General features: G+C 41.4%; 2 protein-coding genes across 4 annotated transcripts in view; both read left to right on the top strand.

The window, feature by feature from the left end:
- Positions 1 to 220: 220 nt before the first annotated feature.
- Positions 221 to 5,997, top strand: rnf41 (ring finger protein 41). Of its 2 annotated transcripts, none has more exons than XM_030056519.1 (7): positions 221 to 373; positions 1,363 to 1,421; positions 1,578 to 1,694; positions 1,823 to 2,094; positions 2,517 to 2,652; positions 3,486 to 3,589; positions 4,374 to 5,997. In XM_030056519.1, the coding sequence occupies exons 3-7, from the start codon at positions 1,605 to 1,607 to the stop codon at positions 4,726 to 4,728; spliced, it is 957 nt and encodes a 318-aa protein (XP_029912379.1). In that variant the 5' UTR covers positions 221 to 373; positions 1,363 to 1,421; positions 1,578 to 1,604; the 3' UTR covers positions 4,729 to 5,997. The 2 variants fall into 2 exon arrangements, with proteins under 2 accessions (XP_029912379.1, XP_029912378.1); XM_030056518.1 differs by having other exon boundaries at positions 1,363 to 1,465.
- A 1,840-nt stretch (positions 5,998 to 7,837) lies between these two features.
- Positions 7,838 to 19,130, top strand: part of dgkaa (diacylglycerol kinase, alpha a) — a 37,776-nt gene continuing 26,483 nt past the window's right edge. For both annotated transcript variants that reach the window (XR_003928457.1, XM_030055497.1), the window contains exons 1-9: positions 7,838 to 7,993; positions 14,277 to 14,380; positions 14,764 to 14,840; positions 16,124 to 16,253; positions 16,758 to 16,832; positions 16,931 to 16,980; positions 17,180 to 17,254; positions 17,673 to 17,789; positions 18,988 to 19,105. Coding sequence is in view for 1 of the 2 variants with exons in the window: in XM_030055497.1 (XP_029911357.1) it covers positions 14,305 to 14,380; positions 14,764 to 14,840; positions 16,124 to 16,253; positions 16,758 to 16,832; positions 16,931 to 16,980; positions 17,180 to 17,254; positions 17,673 to 17,789; positions 18,988 to 19,105 (718 nt within the window). In the remaining variant the exon portion in view is untranslated. The remainder of the gene's footprint in view (positions 7,994 to 14,276; positions 14,381 to 14,763; positions 14,841 to 16,123; positions 16,254 to 16,757; positions 16,833 to 16,930; positions 16,981 to 17,179; positions 17,255 to 17,672; positions 17,790 to 18,987; positions 19,106 to 19,130) is intronic.

The raw sequence follows: 19,130 nt of genomic DNA, 5'->3' as shown, positions 1-19,130 counted from the left end.
TAGAAGCAGAATCACAAATGTTTGATTGATCCCTGAAGGTAAACTGCTTAATTATTGGGATTGGGATGTTACCAAACATGCTATTTTTAATTACAGTTTAATCACAATTGAATCTTCTGTACGGGCCTGTCTTACAGGAAAGTGGTTTATTTGTACGAAGGTTGCGTGGGAGCCAAGAGGGTTTTTTTTTTCTTGTTCCCCTTCGGACCAATCACAAGCTGCTGATTTACGTCGTGACGTCCCCACCCGCCTGCGTAGCGACGAAACGGAGAAGCGTAGGATGTAGCTCAGGACGTGGCTAGCAGGCTAGTTATAACAGGACGTCTGCAAATAGAAAAAAACGTGCCAAAGAGCAGTTTTGCTGCATTCCCACGTAAGTCTATCGGCCTTTTAAGACGTTGTGTTGTTGTCTGAGTTGTTGTAAGCAGAGGTTTGTCGTTGTGGGCTGCCCAGACTAAGCTCTGTCTGGTTAGCTCGATGGCTAACGTCCAGAGGAAACCAACTGTGGACGATGGTGTTGGCTAACGACGCTAGCTACTGACGCTGGCTAGTTAGCTCATGTTAGCATGCGTTAGCCACATTGATTTCATGGCGAGCTAGCTGCAACGATATCACAGCTCCAGCACTGAGGTCCATATTTAAAACAACTCCGCTCTTGGCTCAGCATCAAAGCTTAATTCCTCGTGGTGTGTGATTATGTTCACACCCGAGGTGAGGTTAAATTATGTGCAGCGTGTAAGGTTTCTAACTTGATTGCAAGCAATAGTGAGTGCGATGGGAGAAAGGGATCTGTGAATCGCCACCCCACTGGTGTGTGTTTCCCTTCCACCGAAATTGGGTCACCCACCAGTCAGCTGGGACAAGAAGATGCTGGAGCTTGGCTGCTGCACTTTACAACACATTTTCACACTTCTCTGTTGTAGCCGGTGCATTTAGGCATCTAAGACATATGTACATGGTATCAAGCTATTTGCTTGGACTGCTCTGCTCGGGCCACTGTTTCATGAAATGTAATATGAACCATTTGCTTAATGAATGAAGATAAATTATCAAACAAATTAGACAACAATTGAATTTTCTGTCTTTAGTGATCCGTTCCCGAAGTGGACACCAGGTTGTTCTTGGTTATGAGGATTTCCTGTTGTAAATCATCTGTTTAACTAGCCCCAGCTATTTAGATATGGCAAGATGTGAATTATGTCCTTTTTATTATTTATTGTATGGCGGTATATAGACTTACACTGGCCTGATTTATAGTTTCAATTTCAGCTTGCATTGCAGATCATGCAAGCTGAGTTATAAAAGGATGAGCAATAAACAATCTGTGTGAATATCTTTTGAAATATTGATCGTTTTTGACAGGGATTCGCATCATTTGCCTGACCAAGTCGATTATCTCTGCCACATGTGACCTGCTAGCAGTAAGTCAAGAACTGAATGGAATTGAGGGCTTTTTGTGAGTGAGGTAGGCCCACAATATTTTGTCTGTTAGAGGCTTGTCTGAAATATTTACAAGCATACACTGATGCAGTTTAATGTTTCATAATCTAACTGGCTTAGTTTCCTGTTTTCATCAGGAGGTTGTGGGGTTCCAGTAATGTACCATGGGGTACGACGTCGCCAGGTTCCAAGGGGAGGTGGATGAAGACCTGCTGTGCCCCATATGTAGTGGGGTGCTAGAAGAACCCGTGCAGGCAAGTCTCTCTCTACAAGATCATACCCTCTCTTTATTTTATTGTTTTTCTCATCAAGCCCAAATGATCTTGAAAATATTTATTCCATGTTTTTTTCCTGTGTGTCGTCATTCTCATTTCACCCAAAGGCTCCACACTGTGAGCATGCTTTCTGCAATGCCTGCATCACACAGTGGTTTGCCCAGCAACAGATTTGTCCTGTTGACCGGACAGTAGTGACGCTAGCCCACCTCCGGCCTGTGCCCCGCATCATGCGCAACATGCTGTCCAAGCTTCAGATCAGCTGTGACAATGCTGGTTTTGGCTGTACAGCCACACTGCGTCTGGATCAGCTACAGTCACATCTCAAGGACTGTGAGCACAACCCCAAAAGGCCTGTCAACTGTGAGGAGGGCTGTGGGTGAGTGGCTTCCACACGTCGGCAGCAGCTGTGTTGTCAGCATTGTTACTGTTGAATGCATTAAAAACAAATTCCCTGATCACTTGTACAGGGCTTTTTCCCTGTCATAGTGTAATGAGGTCCAGGTTATAGTTGTTGCGAATCACAAACACAACAGCTATTCAACAAAAAATAATGACAACAATAATGCACATCACTGTGGAATATTGGTACAGGACAAAGCACTACATATATGACTTGCAGAATCCGTTGTGAGCTATGCTTTAGCAGCAGTAATTGTAAAAATATGTGTAGAAGTTTACTTTAGATTAATCATATTGCAATATGTTACTGTCTGCTGTGACCTTAAAAAAGTGATCCTACTTTAAAATTGCAAGTTGCTGATAAGAAAGACTTCCTTTCCTTCTCTTCCTGTTTGGCAGACTAGAGATGCCTAAAGACGAGTTGCCCAACCATAACTGCATCAAGCACCTGAGGAGTGTGGTGCAGCAGCAGCAAACCAAGATTTCAGAACTTGAGAAAACTGTGGCAGAGCATAAGCACCAGCTGGGAGAACAAGTAAGAGCACTTTGCTACACATGAAAATATCAGCCTCAAATTATTTGATGGACCTAATCCTGAAAAATGAAATAAAGAAGATAGCCATGGAACAGATCCCCTTGCCATTGTGAACACTGTATAGCACAGTGACTGACTATCCTCCTTCCTACTTATTACAATCTACACATTATGGTGCTTTTTTGGGATCTGGACTGCTAAGGAATACTTCTAACACTTTAATAAATTGAATGTGAATACTAAGTGTTTTACACTGATGGTGTGCAACAGGAGAGCAATGTCTAAATTTCAAGAGTATCCTGGATAAAACAGATCACCTTCAGCACAGAAGCCTTATCAGTAACAGGTTTATACCTTCCACAGTGTCTTCAGTCATTTGTTTCCACTGTGAGGAAATAGTGGAATAATTATGATGGATTTTTATTTGTCCACTGCCTTTTTCATGTATTAATTTGTGAATAGCTTGTTTGTGTTTGGTACTGTGTGCTGCACAGCTTGTGATGCTCCTCAGATGATGAAATTAACGTAGTACTACTAAATATGTTCTTACTGATGAATTCTAAATCAGCCTCAGCTGTGTGAGATGATTGATGTGTAGGCTGACTCATTTTGATGCATTTGTCAAAAATCCAGTAAAAAAAATTGGCAGCATCCAATACTGGATCCACAGTGATGACTAGAAATATGTTCTGTCCTCATGTAAATGCAGTTTTTCACCATGATCTCCACACCCTCACACCACCAGACATCTCAGTTGGTTAGTTAGGACTTAGTGTTTATTTTTCGGAGGCTGTGTAGTTATCACTCCTGATGATGGTGCTGTTCCTCCCCAGAAGCGGGACATTCAGCTGCTAAAGGCCTACATGAGAGCGATCCGCAGTGCGAACCCTAACCTGCAGAACCTGGAGGAGAGCATTGAGTACAACGAGATCCTGGAGTAAGTCAGCTTTCTTTTCCTTTGTTTAAGGGATGCTCAACTAGTTCAGACCAGGGGCCGGTTTTGGAAAATGAGTCAGGGGCCCTTGGATAAAATTACCCAAAATGAATAACTACAACCAACATCAGAGTCATGTATCCTGCTTGTACAACTAGCATATGCAACATCATGCCATGGCATATTCTCTAATCACTGTCAAAGATAGCTATTTAGATTTTGTGTCATTATTATGTGTCATAAATTTTACTTTAACCAACTATAAGCATAATATTGTCAGTATCGCAATTGATTATCCTCCTTGTGTCATTATGAAACATCGGAGGAAGAGAGAGATCTGCACACTGTGTAGCAGCTCACAATAATTTAATGGCAGAATGGCAGTGTTTCAGTCTCAAAAGAGATCTTCCTTACAGGGAACCCTCTTTGGTCCCGCACCTGTAGTGAGTTTTAGTGGATGTGCACGCTTCTCATCTACAACACTATGAAACACAACATAACACCACTGTTCATGATGCAGTTTATTGAATAAATGATAGATGTACTTATGCGCACATCCTGTTGGATTTAGCTTGGGATTGGCTTTTGAGGGGGCATCGTCAATGTGCTGGCAAGCCACACTTTGAGTATCCCTAGTGAACACCCAGGGCTACCAAAGTCCTCCCAACTATTTTTTCAAGGATTTATTTTGATTGTGTAATTGTGTGGGAAATGCCTTGCAGCATTTTATAGTATAGCCACCTGGCCTGCCTACCTCACTGTGATTTTCTCCACACCTCATCCACAGGTGGGTGAACTCCATGCAGCCTGCCAGAGTGACGCGCTGGGGCGGCATGATCTCAACTCCTGACGCTGTGCTCCAGGCAGTCATCAAACGCTCCCTCATCGACAGCGGCTGCCCTCTCTCCATCGTCAACGACCTGATCGAGAACGCCCACGAGCGCAACTGGCCGCAGGGCCTGGCCACGCTCGAGACGAGGCAGATGAACAGGCGCTACTATGAGAACTACGTTGCTAAGCGCATCCCTGGCAAACAGGCGGTGGTGGTGATGGCGTGTGAGAATCAGCACATGGGGGAGGATATGATCCTGGAGCCGGGGTTGGTCATGATCTTCGCACACGGCGTGGAGGAGATCTTATAACCGTACGGCTTAGCTGAGCTGACCCAGAGACAAGTGGGGACGTTTTGCTTGGGGGTTTGTCGTTATGAGTGTTTTCTTTCTTTAGAATGAAACCTCTCAAATCTGGCTCAATTTAAAGAAAAAAAAATGACCACAGTCTTATAAGAGGCTCATTCACAAACTTGATACCTATGCCTTAAAGTAAGGAGAAATACTTCACAAACCTGACAAATGGAAACTTAATCTGACTGATATCTAAGATAAAAGGTGAGAAGAAATGTTTACAAGGTTTATAAGTTGATATGTAGTGCATTATATGATCTGATTGTTCTGCTTCTGCGTCCTAATATAGTGGTAAGCTTTGAACCCCCCACATTTAATGTCCTCAATTGTGTAAATCCTTGTAAATAGAAATATTATATTGAATTATAAACATTATTCTCTTATTACTCTTACTGTAATTAGACTGTGATTCTGTTTTCTTTTTTTTTTCTTTCTGGTCAGCTTGTGTTACCGTCTCCTGGGACTTTGAATCAGAACCTTTTTTTTCTGCTTGCTCCCTTTAGTATGTAGTATCCTGTGAATATTTCATGAGACAAGCTTCTCAGTTTAGATTGTCCAAACTTGTGTGCCATTTTGTTTTATTTATTGTGTTGCCTTTTACATGCACATGCTTGAAAAATGTATTCATATGTTGTATGTAAATTTGCCTTTTCAGTGCATTTTGAACTCATAGCAGGTAAAAAAAACAACTCGATTTTGTGTTTTTGTTTTCTTTTGCCTCAGTTGTATATAGTCGGTATGTTGGGTCCATTTGAAGTGTTAAAGAAACTGAAGTTTAACATTGGGGATTCAGCAATGTGTAATGCATTTTGTGTCACAAAACATAATGGTTCACTTCCACATGTACTATGATCCCTATGTTTTATGGTTATTGAAGTATAGCCTAGACATTTATCATCCAATCATCACAGCTGATAAATATCTGCTGACTGGCCTTTCTTTAAAAGCCCACAGCTCTGAGCGTTTAAAGATACTTGTAAAGTCACTCTAATGGCTTTTTAAGGACAAAGAGCTTTCACCATTACTCACACATGTAACCGTAGTAAGACAAACAGGACTTGAGAAGTTCAGTGTAAAAGCCTCCAAGGGCAATAAACTTAAGTTTGGATCGTGTTCTTTTTTTTTTTATTCTTATTTTTTAATTTTTATTTCCGTTAATGTTTTTGTTTTGTGTATGTTCTGTACTGTGTTGCACAGACAAGAAAGTAATAAAACCTCAAAACTGATCGTGACGGGATGTATTTTTGTTGGTGGGTTTAACGATATTTAAATTGAGCATCTTTAGAAGAAAAAAAATGCAGTTCCTTACTTTACCACATCATGTCATCGGTGATCTGTAGGGGTCTGAGTTTCCTATAGGGGCACAGGGGTAGATGAGATAAATGAGAAGTCTGCAATGAAGTGGAAAGTTTGTGTTTAGTAGCCTGGCCGGTGTGGACTGCTGATCCAGGTGAATGAGCCTCAGGCCTCAGGACAGAGCAGTCTGGCCCCCCCTCCAGCCTCCGTGTCTGACGGGACACCCGCATGTTTTCTGAGGCTCGTATCCTCTCCTGGCAGCGCAGCCACATTGTGCAGCCTAAAGCCCTCACCATTGTGAATGGAGGAATGTACAGTCTGCGCTGTGACACACACACACACACACACCGTCTGCCTCACACACACCATTGTGCGATGAAATTCCTACTAATTGTTGCACACAGCCGGCCCCCACACTGAAAAACAAACTGTGTTGCAGTACAAATAGACATTTTTGTACATGGTCAATGTATTTTATATAAGTAAGTTCTCGTTTTTACGCTGTTGACATGTATGAGTGAAATGTGTTTCATTGGTAAGATTATATATATGCCATTTAGTTTATTTCATATGAATGTAACTTACATGTACAAATGCATTTGTGTTTCGTTTTTGTTTTTTGTTTGTATTGTGCAGTACATCTCAACATATCTCTAAGATTCAAATGAAATTTTTTTTTTCTTTTTCTTGAGTTTACCGGCTCCCAATGACTCTTCATGAATCAATAGCATAGGCTTTATAATTACGGCACTGTAACGTTATCATAATTAAAATAAAATAAAATACCGGAAAATACCTACCACGAAAAAGATCATAAACCCTAATGCCACAGGACATTCAAGGTGACAGCTCAGGTAAAAATGTCGCATTGTAATTGTGTTTGCAAGTAAAGCTGAACATGGAGGGAATTTTTTTTATTGTTAGCGAGTGAAAGAGAGAAAAATGTATTGGTTTTAACTAAAATAAACTAACTTATTGACAGTTGATGAAGATGTAACGTTGGACTATTGCCACAGTGTAAGGCGACCGCGATTTTATTGAGATAAGTTTAAAAAAAAATACAGTTATGATAACTGTTATCTTATAAAATGTACGGTTAGTTAAGAATGCTTGTTTGATAATTCTGTACACACATTACATTTATTTGAGTTTATTACCATCAGTAACATTAGCATAACGAGCTAACTATGCTAACTGACCAAGCTTGCTAGCTATCCTGAATTAGCGGGTAAGTTGGCGAGCCTCTTCCCCGTGATGCTGGTGCCAAATGTAATATTTTGAAACAGAACAAGGCTGTGGATTATTCTAATATAATTATCCAGTTAAATATGTTTACATTATCATTCTGCACAAATAATACTGAAATAGTCTGTAATTTCCAGAAAAACAGAGCTCTTAATGGGTCATTTTACCCCTGGTACCCCACCGTTATGTCACTTTAAACGCACTACTGAGTACACAGACACATGAAGTCTCCAGGCCCAGGGGAGCAATGTAGGATATAAAATTACCATAAGCAGGACACTTTACCACTGAGCACCATGTACGTCACCACACGACCTTTTATGAGTATAACTAGGCTATAGGAATAAAATAGTGATTTGGAAATGGAAATGTTTGTCAACTTTTGCGGGTGAAACGTCTGTCTGGCTGGTGTGTGACAGCGGATCAGCAGGATGCAGGACAGTGCGGGTCAAAGTGCTGGTAAGGCGGTGCTTGCTGGCGGGGGTGAGGCGAGTGTGGGAGAGTCACTCAGTCAGTCAATCTTTCCTCTGCACTTCACTAATTTCGCTGTGCGACTCCACGGGCTCGGTCGACCTGCAGCCTTCATTTAAAGTTAACGGGCCACGGGAAAAGGGGATTTTATCTGCTTGTCCATCTGCATCACCCCGACTTAAATACAGGTCCACGGAGCGGCGACAAAAAGGTAATTGACGCTCCGCACAAGAGCGGCAGACTTGGTGTATTGATTGAAGTTTGAGCGCTGCTCCGAGCGGCGGATTAACAAGATTCACAGCCATGTTTTAGTGTGATCGGCGCTGCTGCCAAGTTTTGTGCATGTGAAATATAATGTATTTGACAACTGGCTGCTTTCAGCTCCAACTGTGCAAGGTGGTTAGTTTGCGAGGTTTGAGAAATGACAGCGCTGCTGATAGCCCTGCCTTGACATTAAGAGTAATTCACCCAGCTGATCGGCCAAAGAGGGCACACCACTTCCATTTTTCATGCACAGTCCTCTGCAGGGCTCGTGTTATTCTGCTATCAACCACAAACGTGCATCATTTCAGTTCCCTTTACAGTATGTCATGTGATATCTGTCAAGCAACTACTGTTACCTATGGAGGAACCTTTCACTCAGACTGTGGGCTATTTAGAGAATTCAGCAGAGATCATCAGTCAAAGCCTGGAGTGGTGCGCAGTCATGGGCATTTACAGTATAAGTGGACTCGTATCAGATACTTAAAGGTAGAAGACGCAGCTAAATCTTATCTATATGTAGCTCAGCAAATCTGTTCAACAGTACACTCAACCAAAATTTATTGTGAGTGAGAAAAAACATACTTCCCAAACGTGTTCACGTTAAGGTCTTCTAAATAGATACACAAGAAGCCAGGAATTGTTAGGATTTTGTGTGAAATAACAATGAAAATAAACTCTTCCTGCCTTAAGGAATTGATTTCAAGGAAGGACCTGCTTTAAGGGATTCATTACAGTACTGCAGACAAAGGAGTTTACACAGTTTTTCCAGTTTCTGGCAAGCCAGACCTCCATGGCATGAAGTAGATGATGGTGGGCGTTGGTGAGGACTGTCACTCCTGCGTGGTCATTGTTTACTCAAAGCTCTCCCTTCACTATCATTTGTCCATTAACACATCTTCGCCAACTGGTCAGACTTTTCAGGTCCCATGTTCCAAAAACAAAACATAACAAAAAAAAACAAAAAACAAACAAACAAAAAAATACCTTGATGCTTTGTCCCGCTTGAATATATTGCCTTTTATCTATAAACCTTCTCTTGCCGTATCTGAATTGCTGTAATATTCCCAGGTGGGGAGAAGGTGAGACATTCCTCATTGGGCCATGGGCTTAAAACAAACAGAGTATCTCTCCTGGAAGCAGGTCAAAGCGGGGAAGTCTCAGTGGCATTACCACTCTATCTCTAGCTGCAAGAGAGTGTTTAGGCACGTAAGATCAATACTGTAGTGAGGTCAGTCCATCGTTTATGTTTACATCAGCAGCTAGAGGCTGTAAATAAATGAGAATTCAGCTCGTTTGCTGGTATGTGTTTCATGTAATTTACAGATTTCATATATTGCTGCTTTATGGCATAGCTTGTATGAGCCAAGCGATGCTATGAAAGCTATTGCTTACAGATTTTTTTTTCTTCTGGACCTTATAATTAACTGTGGGTTCCACCCTGGTATCATATCCCTCAGTATGCCTTCAATCTTGTAGTAATGACAATGTTGTTAACCTCTGTGGTTTCCTTTTGTTTTATATAAACATCCTTAAGTTACATGTACATTGATTTAAAATTTGCTGCCTTTTGTCATCTCAGGAGAAGTAATAAAAATTGCCCAATGCTTCTTAAACTGTACACATTGAAACATTAGACATGATCATTTAACATTATATATCCTTAGTACAGTCACATCTGCTCACACTTGGAAAATCGAAGTCACACAAACAAAGAAAACTGCACCTCTTGTGGCGCATTCACATCCAGTGTCCCAAGTCGCAACCACTCAAAGCTACTGAGAAAATAATGTCATTACACCAGAGAATACAAGCTCTATAAAGTAGTGCATGATAGCCCTTTAAAATGGATCATTCAAAGCCCTGTGATTTAATGTTTCTCTTACAGTTGTGGATTGGAGAGTGGATGAAGTAAACAAGAGTCCCCTGACGTGTGCAAATGCTCTCACCATAAAAGCATTGTGGTTGCCGAACAAGAGCGTGCACCCTCACAAGTCTAGGCGGGTTTGAGGTTTTGTGTTCAGTGCAGCATGGTGTTCTACAAACCTGCCTCCACACACAAAAAAACTATTGCATAAGTCGCATTCAAGTCTGAACTTCAAGTGATGGGCCATGCTCACTTTGAAGCCAGGAAGCTTGCAAAGCCTCGCCTACATTTTTCCCAGAAATCTGTGATTCATACCCTGTGAATGTCTCTAATTTTCTCATTTTGAAATTATGACTTACCATTCACATTTATTGTTTTCAGTTTCACCAGAGCAGCTTTGCGGAAAGTGAAATCTACTGTAGTTTTCATATTGTAGAGAATTCTGCTATACAGTGAAGATTTAAACAGTAAGGGCAAATAGTAGCTGAAAGCTGTGGCTTTGGGGATACATAAGCATCAAAAAGCCGTGTTTTATTTCCTTTGATAGTTCCACTAAACGGAAGATAACTGCTGGTTTGTGACTGGTAGCTCAGCCTGAGAAGTGACCCCTCGAGCAAACAGGCCATTTATAGTAAGGGAGTATTCCCTTGTTCATGCGATGAGTCACAGTAGCATCTGCATGCAGAATGCAATTTAGAGCGTGGCCTCTGGTTCAGAGGGCCAAACCAGGCTTGTGGCATGGGAGGAGGTTGTGGTGCAGGGGAAGACTCAGAGCTACTGACTGGGCTGCCTCTTGTCTGCATTGGCCTGCCTCCCTCTCTTGCTGCCTCCTCCTACCTGTTAGTCACCCGTGGCACAGCTCTGACGGAGAGCAGCTGATGGAGGGAAACACTTTCCATAGCAACCAAGTGTGTCCTTCCTCTTGCCTTTTGCTAAACTGATGCAATCTGTACAGAATTCAGTGACGATAATTGTTGTGGTTTCAATAGGAAGACAACCCCCACCCCACCCCAACTCCCCCGCATCACACAGAGACTATACTCAATGTTCAAAGAACGTGGCCAATGTTTTCCAGCCACAACGTGAGGGAGTACGTGGCTTGCCCCGTCTAAGTGTTATAAAACAGCAGATTTCCTTGACACAAGGCGTGGGTGTTGTGACAGCTTGCACAAACATTAGCCTGAATGGAAAAAGGTCATCCCCAAGTATACCTTGAAACTAATCTTGCATAAAAAACTGCTTTATGGCTTGTTGTCACATTTGTTGATTGTGGGCCCCAGGGGAAATTATTACATACATGCCCCTTGTTTAACTTTGGTTTTAGACAACGTGATGGAAAATGGTAGCTGAATCAGCTACCATAATGCTCATTAAATCATCCACTGCTTAAAATTTTATGAAGGCATTATTAGTGCTCAGGTTACCGTAATGGTTTTGTTTTCTATATGATCAGATGTGGCCTTCCTTGTCAAACTCTAAACAGATGAGTCTTCAGAGGTTTGCTTAGGAGTGGATGTTGCTTTTGATAGCAATTGCTATTCGAAGAACCACTTCAGCATCTCAGTTGTTCTTCGTTGCTATTTATTGAACGCCTAGTGGTCCCATACTCAGCTAAGAAGATTTAAGTGGTTGTGTAGCTCTTGTGTAGCTCTGTACAGCTCTGTAGTGATTATGTATAGAGCCATTTTGTTCAGTAATAATTAGACATGTACTTCCAGTGGTTTCTCAGTTGATGTTATGAGTTTTACAGGCAGTATGACAAAATATATTGCGCAAACATGATGGCAGAAAGAATCAAAGATTTGCCTCGATCATGCAAGTGACGCTTTTCAGCCCTTGTTAATTTCCCTTTCGTATTTACAGTTTCGAGTCTGCACCATATCACTTAAATATATAGCAGTGTTACATAAGCAGTAACATTGGCTCCAAGATTATATAGCACCACGACACTTTCCATACTTATGAGGAAAAGAGTATCTCTTTGTCTTAGAACTTTTGGTTTCCTTAAACGTAAGCGGAAGAGAGCTTAAAATGCGTAACATCAAATCACTTAACCACTGTACCATATACCCATATTGAGCTCAATAATAACTATATTAAGGACAGAGGCAGGTGGTCACATGCCTAGTATTAAGTCTTAACAAGCTGCTGACATTCCTGAGTCAGATTAAAAACCTCCTGAAACATTTTATGGTTGGCTCAGTTAAATAATTTAGCCCCTGATATCTTTGTTCCACAGTCCCGTGCTTGAGAGTGCAGACAGCAGAGACAACCGGCTCGCTATTCACATCCGTCTCCTCTCCTCTCACTGCAGTGAATGCCTCATGCCGCACTCATTGTTCTGGTAGTAATTTCCACTCTGCATATGAACATTGTATATTCAAATAATTATCTAATCAGGAAGTAAAGAATCAGATTACTCAGATAGGCTGAAATCTTGTTGAGCCAGACAGTAATGATGGCACTCAGTTGGTTATGAGAGAAAGTGGACATGCTGCTCATGTCAGCATGCGCTTTTGAGAACAGAAAGGAAAAACAACACCCAGCAAATGCTTAAAATAGGATTTCCAATGTGTTTTGTGTGCAAATAAGCCTTAGAGGCCTATTTATGTTTATTTATAGTACAGTTTTTGAAGATGGAGTCAAGAACATATTTTTAGAGTAAACAACTGTAGACCATGATGAATCAGTCGCAGATTCTGTTTCAAAGTCAAAGTCGTGATGAACTGGAGAAATCATCCTTGTGCCTTTCCCTCATAAGTGTCACTTTGCTGTCAGTTCTGACGTCTCCAATCTGATTGGTTGCATCAACAAAACTGCCAGGCAACACCACTAACCTTTTGAGGGAATTAAGTGAGGACAGCATGACCCTTTCAGATCTCAATGAGAGCAAATGGATCCACATCACATGGAAAAAAATGGATGTTGTTTCAAATTATTTAATTTCTCTTTTTATTTAATTTCTACTTCATGTGTCCTTACAGTGCTAAGGTTTTCTGTTCAGTCCTATCTGCCGTGATATACTGCACCGATTGACCTGCACTGTGTAATAACATTTTCCGACAATCTTTCCACTTTTATTCGTATGGTTGATGATGAATGGTATTACACATTAAGCATAATATTATTATTATTTCTATCATTTATGAAGCTGCAATGCCAGGTTTAGTCTATTTCTTAAATCCACTCTTTCTCGTAGCATTTCTCCATTACAAGAAAATTTCACTTGATATAACCACTACACAAAACTCTCCATTTTAACAAAGTCATTTAGACTCGTGTTCAGTCTCAAAAATCTTGTTTTGCTTTAAAAAAAAATATAAAAATCTGACAGTGGGATACAATAGTCCAACTTAATTGCAATGCTATTCAACTTTTGTTTCCAGAATTTTCTTGGATCACGTGTACTTCTCTTGTGTAATCTGCCTTGTTTCAAATTTATTTAGAGCCCCAAATCAGTGTTAACAGTTTCAAAGGACTTTACAAGCCCCCAAGGTTTAAAACACACAAAACAGGACGACATCTTCGTACTTGAACCTTCATAGCAGGCAAAAAAAAAAAAAAACTCCCCGAAAACCTGACATATTTATACTTCTTCCCAGAAAAATCAATTGAAACTGCATTGGAAAAAAAGAGGGATTATCTAATTCCACTTGAAGTTTTTTTTTCACTTGTTTTAATAAATCAACATTTTAAACTTCTCTTACTGAATATGACACTAAATGACTTGTAATGATGCAGATTTTTGCCGTGTGGCCTTTTGTAAAGCAAATGTGGGCCAGTTACTAAGTATATGAAAAGCAGATTTTGGGTGCAAAGAATCCCTTGAGTCAAAGTATCCTGGGTATCTTTAGCCTGACATAATTTCCATCAGACTTTGCGTCAGGCCCAGTTCTGAGCGACCAGTGACGTGTCATAGATGGTGAAAAAATGTGAAAAATCTTGTACGTTTTTCAGTTGACTTGTGTTTCTCAGCATGAGACAGAACCGACTCCCTTTAAAGGATTATTTACTGACACGCTGTTTCTCTTTGGGTAAGGACTGTTGGATATATTCGTGGCAAGCCTGCAGTTGCTATTATAATCATTCATATTAACGTGAAGGCTGTAACCGTGTGTGCTGTGTGAACCCTGCGTGCTACGATATAAATGTTGCTGCTGCTGGTTCACCTGCAGGTAGGCTGTTACTGGCTGATCCTCTCTGGAGTGTACATCATGTATGTAACTCGTAAGATGTGAGATGCAAGATGCTATCTTCTTTTGCTTGCAGCCATGCTTTTGTGTTTTATATAGCAGCAGACTGATCTGCCCCCACCTCCTCTTTTTCTCTCCATCTATATCTTGCTCTCACTCTCGCCTATGCACAGGCAGACAGTTAGTGCAGAAGCAGGCACCATGTCCACCCCCACAAACCCAGAGGTGAAGGAACTGAACCCTGTCGACTTTATCCAGCTACAGCAGTACATCGAATGTGAGTACAGTGAGGCAAGCAGGCAGGCAGGCAGCTTTCTCAGCGCTTAACGCCCCCCTCCACTTCCACTTCCACCCACACACACTCATTTACACTCGCTCATGGTTTCTCATATCTAGGAGAGGTAGCTGTCTCTCATATTTTGTATTTTGCAAACATAGCAAGCCCACACTGTGTTTTTCTCCAGATGAATCTACATTCATTGTGTAATCATTGGTGTAAATAATACTGCATGTTTTTGAATTAAAGAAAGACTCTAGTAAATGAATTGTCACTTGTATCGGATTGCATCGTTTGTGTATGCAAACTCGGGTTGCATGCCTGAAGTTGATGTGCATAAATTGCCGTGTATCCCTTTGTGACCTGTGTGTCTTTGCTCCTAGACTGCAGCTTGAAGGTTAAAGATGTGCTGAGGGAATTTGATGCAGATGGCAGGCTGGCCCAACACAGACACGGAGAGGTGAGGGGACTTTATGTACTGCTGTTTCCACCGTCAACTCCACACGTACCTCAGTCAGAATATGACAGATACAAGGCACGTCAACAAACTGAATTACAGCTCTCAGTGGAGCAGTTTAATGAGAAGTTAGCATGTGACGCATATATCTACAGCAGTTATTAATTCCTTGTACTCGACTGATGAGATTCAAGACATAGATCATTTAGGCTGAGCTGTCAAAGAGAAATATCTTTGGTGCATCCAACTGAAGTTGCAAATGTAAATTGCCTCCTTAGTTTTGCCCACGCAGCAAAGGCCTTGCTGAATAGTATGCTGGCTCTCTTCATGCAGCGTAAGCTCAAATGTGATTGCAAAAGATACCTTTCCAATACCTAGATCAGCGACTGGCTTTGCCAACTAATTGGTCCAGAAACCAGTCACAGTGCATTCTGATGGATGAACCTGGATATAAACTTTAATGTGATAGATGGAAGGAAATATTGATATTTATAATGGGAGAACTTAGAGAGGTGGCAGAAAGCCATAAAATACTTGGTAATACTTTGTAAGATGAGTAAAGTAATCTGCATTAAATGTTGGTGCATGCAGACCAATGCCAAAATGTTTCTTGCTCTTGCTCTCTCTTTTCTCTCCTCTGTTGTCTTTTTTGTTTGGCTTTGTAATCTGACTGCCTTGTGGTGTCATTACTCATTACTGGGGCAGGTTTGTAGGGTATTGAACAGGGAAATGGAATAATATCAACAAGAAATGGGTTTGTGGCTCACCGTTATCAAGGGAGTAATGCTTGTTAGCCCTTGAGCATATTATCGTTTTAGAAACTGAAGCACCAGGCCTCACAGATGGACTGAAATCTTTTGTGTTGCATAGTGTTGTCGGCTTATAAAAACCTTGCCGCTCCAGTTTTGGTGATTTTCATGCATTAATTCAAATGATGGATTCTACGTTGCTCTGTGGCTTGAGAAAATGCTACGGCCCTGGGGCTTTTGAAACCCTTTCGAACCTCAGTAAAAACACATGGCAGTCATGCTAAAAGAGAGGTTGTTTTTCTTACTTCCTGAAAAGTTGACATTTAAGAGATACTAGGTTTTCACCCGGTGGTGACGATGTGTTAGTCATCTGCCCTGATTTTTACAACAATTCAGTGTGAAAGTAAAAATGACACCCAAAAAGCTCCTCTTACATCTACACACACATACACGCACCCTTTCATGCTAATTTCTAAATGTTGCATTTTGATTATCAGCAGCAACAAAATGTACCTCTCTCATTCATTTTTTTCCTAGTGCATCAACGAGGAGGGCTTTCGTCTGTTCCTGAAGACGTATTTAGAAGTGGAGGACTTCCCTGTGGATCTCTGCCAGAGACTTTTCCGCTCCTTCCAAAACTCCGAAGCCGCCCGAGAAGACAGTGCCAGTGAGATTACACACCACGTATAAACACAACAAGCTGTCTCCATCCTAGTCTGCCGTAGGCTCCGTATCAGCTTGCAGTATGGCCTGTTTGCCTTGTATTTATCAATGCTTGCATGTCGGGCTGGACGATGTGTACAAAATCAAATATCGTTATATTTTTGACCAAATACATTGATATTGATATTGTGACAATGTTGTTCACAAAATTTACGCAATGAGATTTATCATTAATAATGTGGTCATGATGACCAAGCTTGTAGAGGCAAAAAAACAGAACATCTAGAACAGACTACTAGCGTCAGCAAACTGCATCCAAAAGCAGGAAAAGACAGCACTTACCACATCACAGTATTGCAATATCCAAAATCCCAGACGATATCTAGTCACTTATCACAATATTGATAGAATATTGATATACTGCCCTGACCTACTTGCATGAGCACTGCTGGTCATGCAGGTATGGTAACCAGAGTATTCACAGATCCCACCTCCATCTCTCTTGCAGAAGAGGTCTTTTTGAAGGACGTCTCATGTTACTTCTCTCTGCTGGAGGATGGCCAACCCAGGGACAAGCTGGAGTGTGAGTCCTGCTTATTTTTTATTTTTTTATTCCACCTCAATAGTATGTTGAGTGATGACTTTGTCTGAAATTTTCACACCAATATTCCCCTTCTTCAGTTGCATTCAAGCTATATGACAGAGATGGCAATGGAGTCCTTGACAGCTCTGTAAGTCATGGAATTTTTTTTACATGCCACTGTCAACATCAAATGAGAAATGGTGCCATAGATGTATGATATGTTATGATTCTCCCAAGGTCAGATTCCAACTTGATAGCCCTTCATTTTCACAAGCTATAAGCAGATCATTCATCATGCCACCCACACCACTAAAAAAGGCCTGTCTGTTGACTCTCTGGGCTTACAGGAGGTGGACAGGATTATAGCTCAAATGATGCATGCAGCAGATTACCTTGGCTGGGATGTGTCCGAGCTCCAACCAGTAAGTCCCTGAAGGCTAAATTCTTAAGTAGAAACTTCCTGAAAATAAAAGGTAAAGCTGTACAAACTGTATTTTCAACCACAGAGATATATTAAATGTACCTTTAGACCACCTACCACACACATAACTCCCTGTGTTTGACACATTGCGCAAGACATGCTTTATGAGATTACCTACAGCTCATGAACTTGTGTTTTACAGAGGGGCATGGATGTCTGCGCCCTGTTTATAACTCTAAAGACTTGTCACTGATTTGCTAGTGATAGAAGTAATGATAAGCTTCTGCACACCAAGTAAACACCCACATTCCTAAGTTTCCCCCGCACACATTCTCCAGCTTCATATGACATGTAATCATTTTAATAGATATAATTATGTATGGTAATTGGATAATAACAACCAAATGTGGTTTCATCAGGTACTGAAGGACATGATGACAGCGATTGATGCTGACAGCAGTGGCACCGTGTCTCTGGAGGAGTGGGTTGAGGGTGGCATGAACAACGTTCCCTTGCTGGTCTTACTTGGACTGAAGGTACTTCAGTATTTCTTTTTTTCATGTAGTGTTGATCCAAAAAGTATAGTTCAGATTTATATCATTTTCCAGTCAGTGTCTTAGAGAGTGGAAAAGCTTATTTTGACTGGCCGTTTCGAAACCCCAGCCGTGCGTGGCTACCCCTCCCTCTGTCCTTTGCCTCCTCCCACTCTATCCAGCTTTTTTTTTGCAGACTCAGTGTTACAGGGTGTGGTAATGTCATCTCCTTTCATGCAGGCTCTGCACCATCAGAGTGCTTCACTGTTTTCCATTTAGTCTGCATAGTCTGTGGGTCCACATTTAACTCAGCTTTGCCCTGGCACCAAACAGCTAATGCACTCATTATTTCATAAAGGAGCGGATGGTCATTAATGGGTGCTGCCTCGTGTTGTGTATATGGAGACTGGCGTTTCAATATAAAGTTAAAAGAGAATGTAGTGTGTTGCGGGCACTGTTTCATTTGTTTCCAGGGCTGTAAGCCACCAGCTTGTAGACTGTGCCTCTGCCAGTCGCCTGTGAGGGTCTGAAACTGTGAGCTGAGCGCTGCAAGTGTGTTTTGCCTCTGCAACAATGCCAGGGACTTCCCCTCAGGCTATTTCCAGCCACCAATGAACATCCAAAGCCCAGGGTTCATGTTTTCAGCCCCCTCACAGTTGCTGTGTGTTGATTTGGGGGCAACACACTGTGACTTATCCAGTAACTGGTAGGCTGATGCCTCATGCCATAAAAAAAACATTTCTGCCTATAATCTAGATAAGAGCATTGGCTTGCCTATGATCTGATGAGCAGTAACGTTGTAATCATGTGTTGAGAACTTGAGATTAGTCACTGTTGACTTGAATATGATTACACAGTGATATATAGTATGGCATGATATGGAGAGCTACATATCCTCAGGTTAGTAGTGAGCTGATGTAAAGAGCAACTGTGAAGCACTGGCTTTGGCCACAGCACATATCAGCAAGCGTTTGTGAAATATAATGCAAGTGTAAAGATCTATTACCAGAAAGTGATGTGAGGCCGTACTGAAACGACAAAAGTAGATGTAAATCCACTATAGTCACTTTGGATTGGGTGACACGGCTTATTGTTGCCAAGATGGCCTTCAGTTATATTTAAAATACTCTACTTTCAAACCTCAAACAAGTGTTGCAAAGTCTGAAGGAATTATTGAAATTATTTCTCCTTTGCCAACCAGATGACCCAGAAGGATGGGCAGCACCTTTGGAGGATGAAACATTTTAACAAGCCTGTTTACTGCAACGTGTGTCAGAGCATGCTGCTGGGACTGAGGAAACAAGGGCTGTGCTGTACCTGTGAGTACCTGACCTCACCAGGAGG

The sequence above is a fragment of the Myripristis murdjan genome, chromosome 7 (genome assembly GCF_902150065.1).
Source record: "Myripristis murdjan chromosome 7, fMyrMur1.1, whole genome shotgun sequence".
Taxonomy (NCBI): Eukaryota; Metazoa; Chordata; class Actinopteri; order Holocentriformes; family Holocentridae; genus Myripristis; species Myripristis murdjan.
This window is presented reverse-complemented; position numbering and strand designations above follow the sequence as displayed.

Excerpts from the sequence above, each read along its gene's own strand:
- rnf41 (XM_030056519.1), top strand. The coding sequence starts at position 1,605 with ATGGGGTACGACGTCGCCAGGTTCCAAGGGGAGGTGGATGAAGACCTG. Across the intron at positions 1,695-1,822 it reads TGCTAGAAGAACCCGTGCAG|GCTCCACACTGTGAGCATGC; the intron begins GCAAGTCTCTCT and ends TTTCACCCAAAG. Across the intron at positions 2,095-2,516 it reads AACTGTGAGGAGGGCTGTGG|ACTAGAGATGCCTAAAGACG; the intron begins GTGAGTGGCTTC and ends CCTGTTTGGCAG.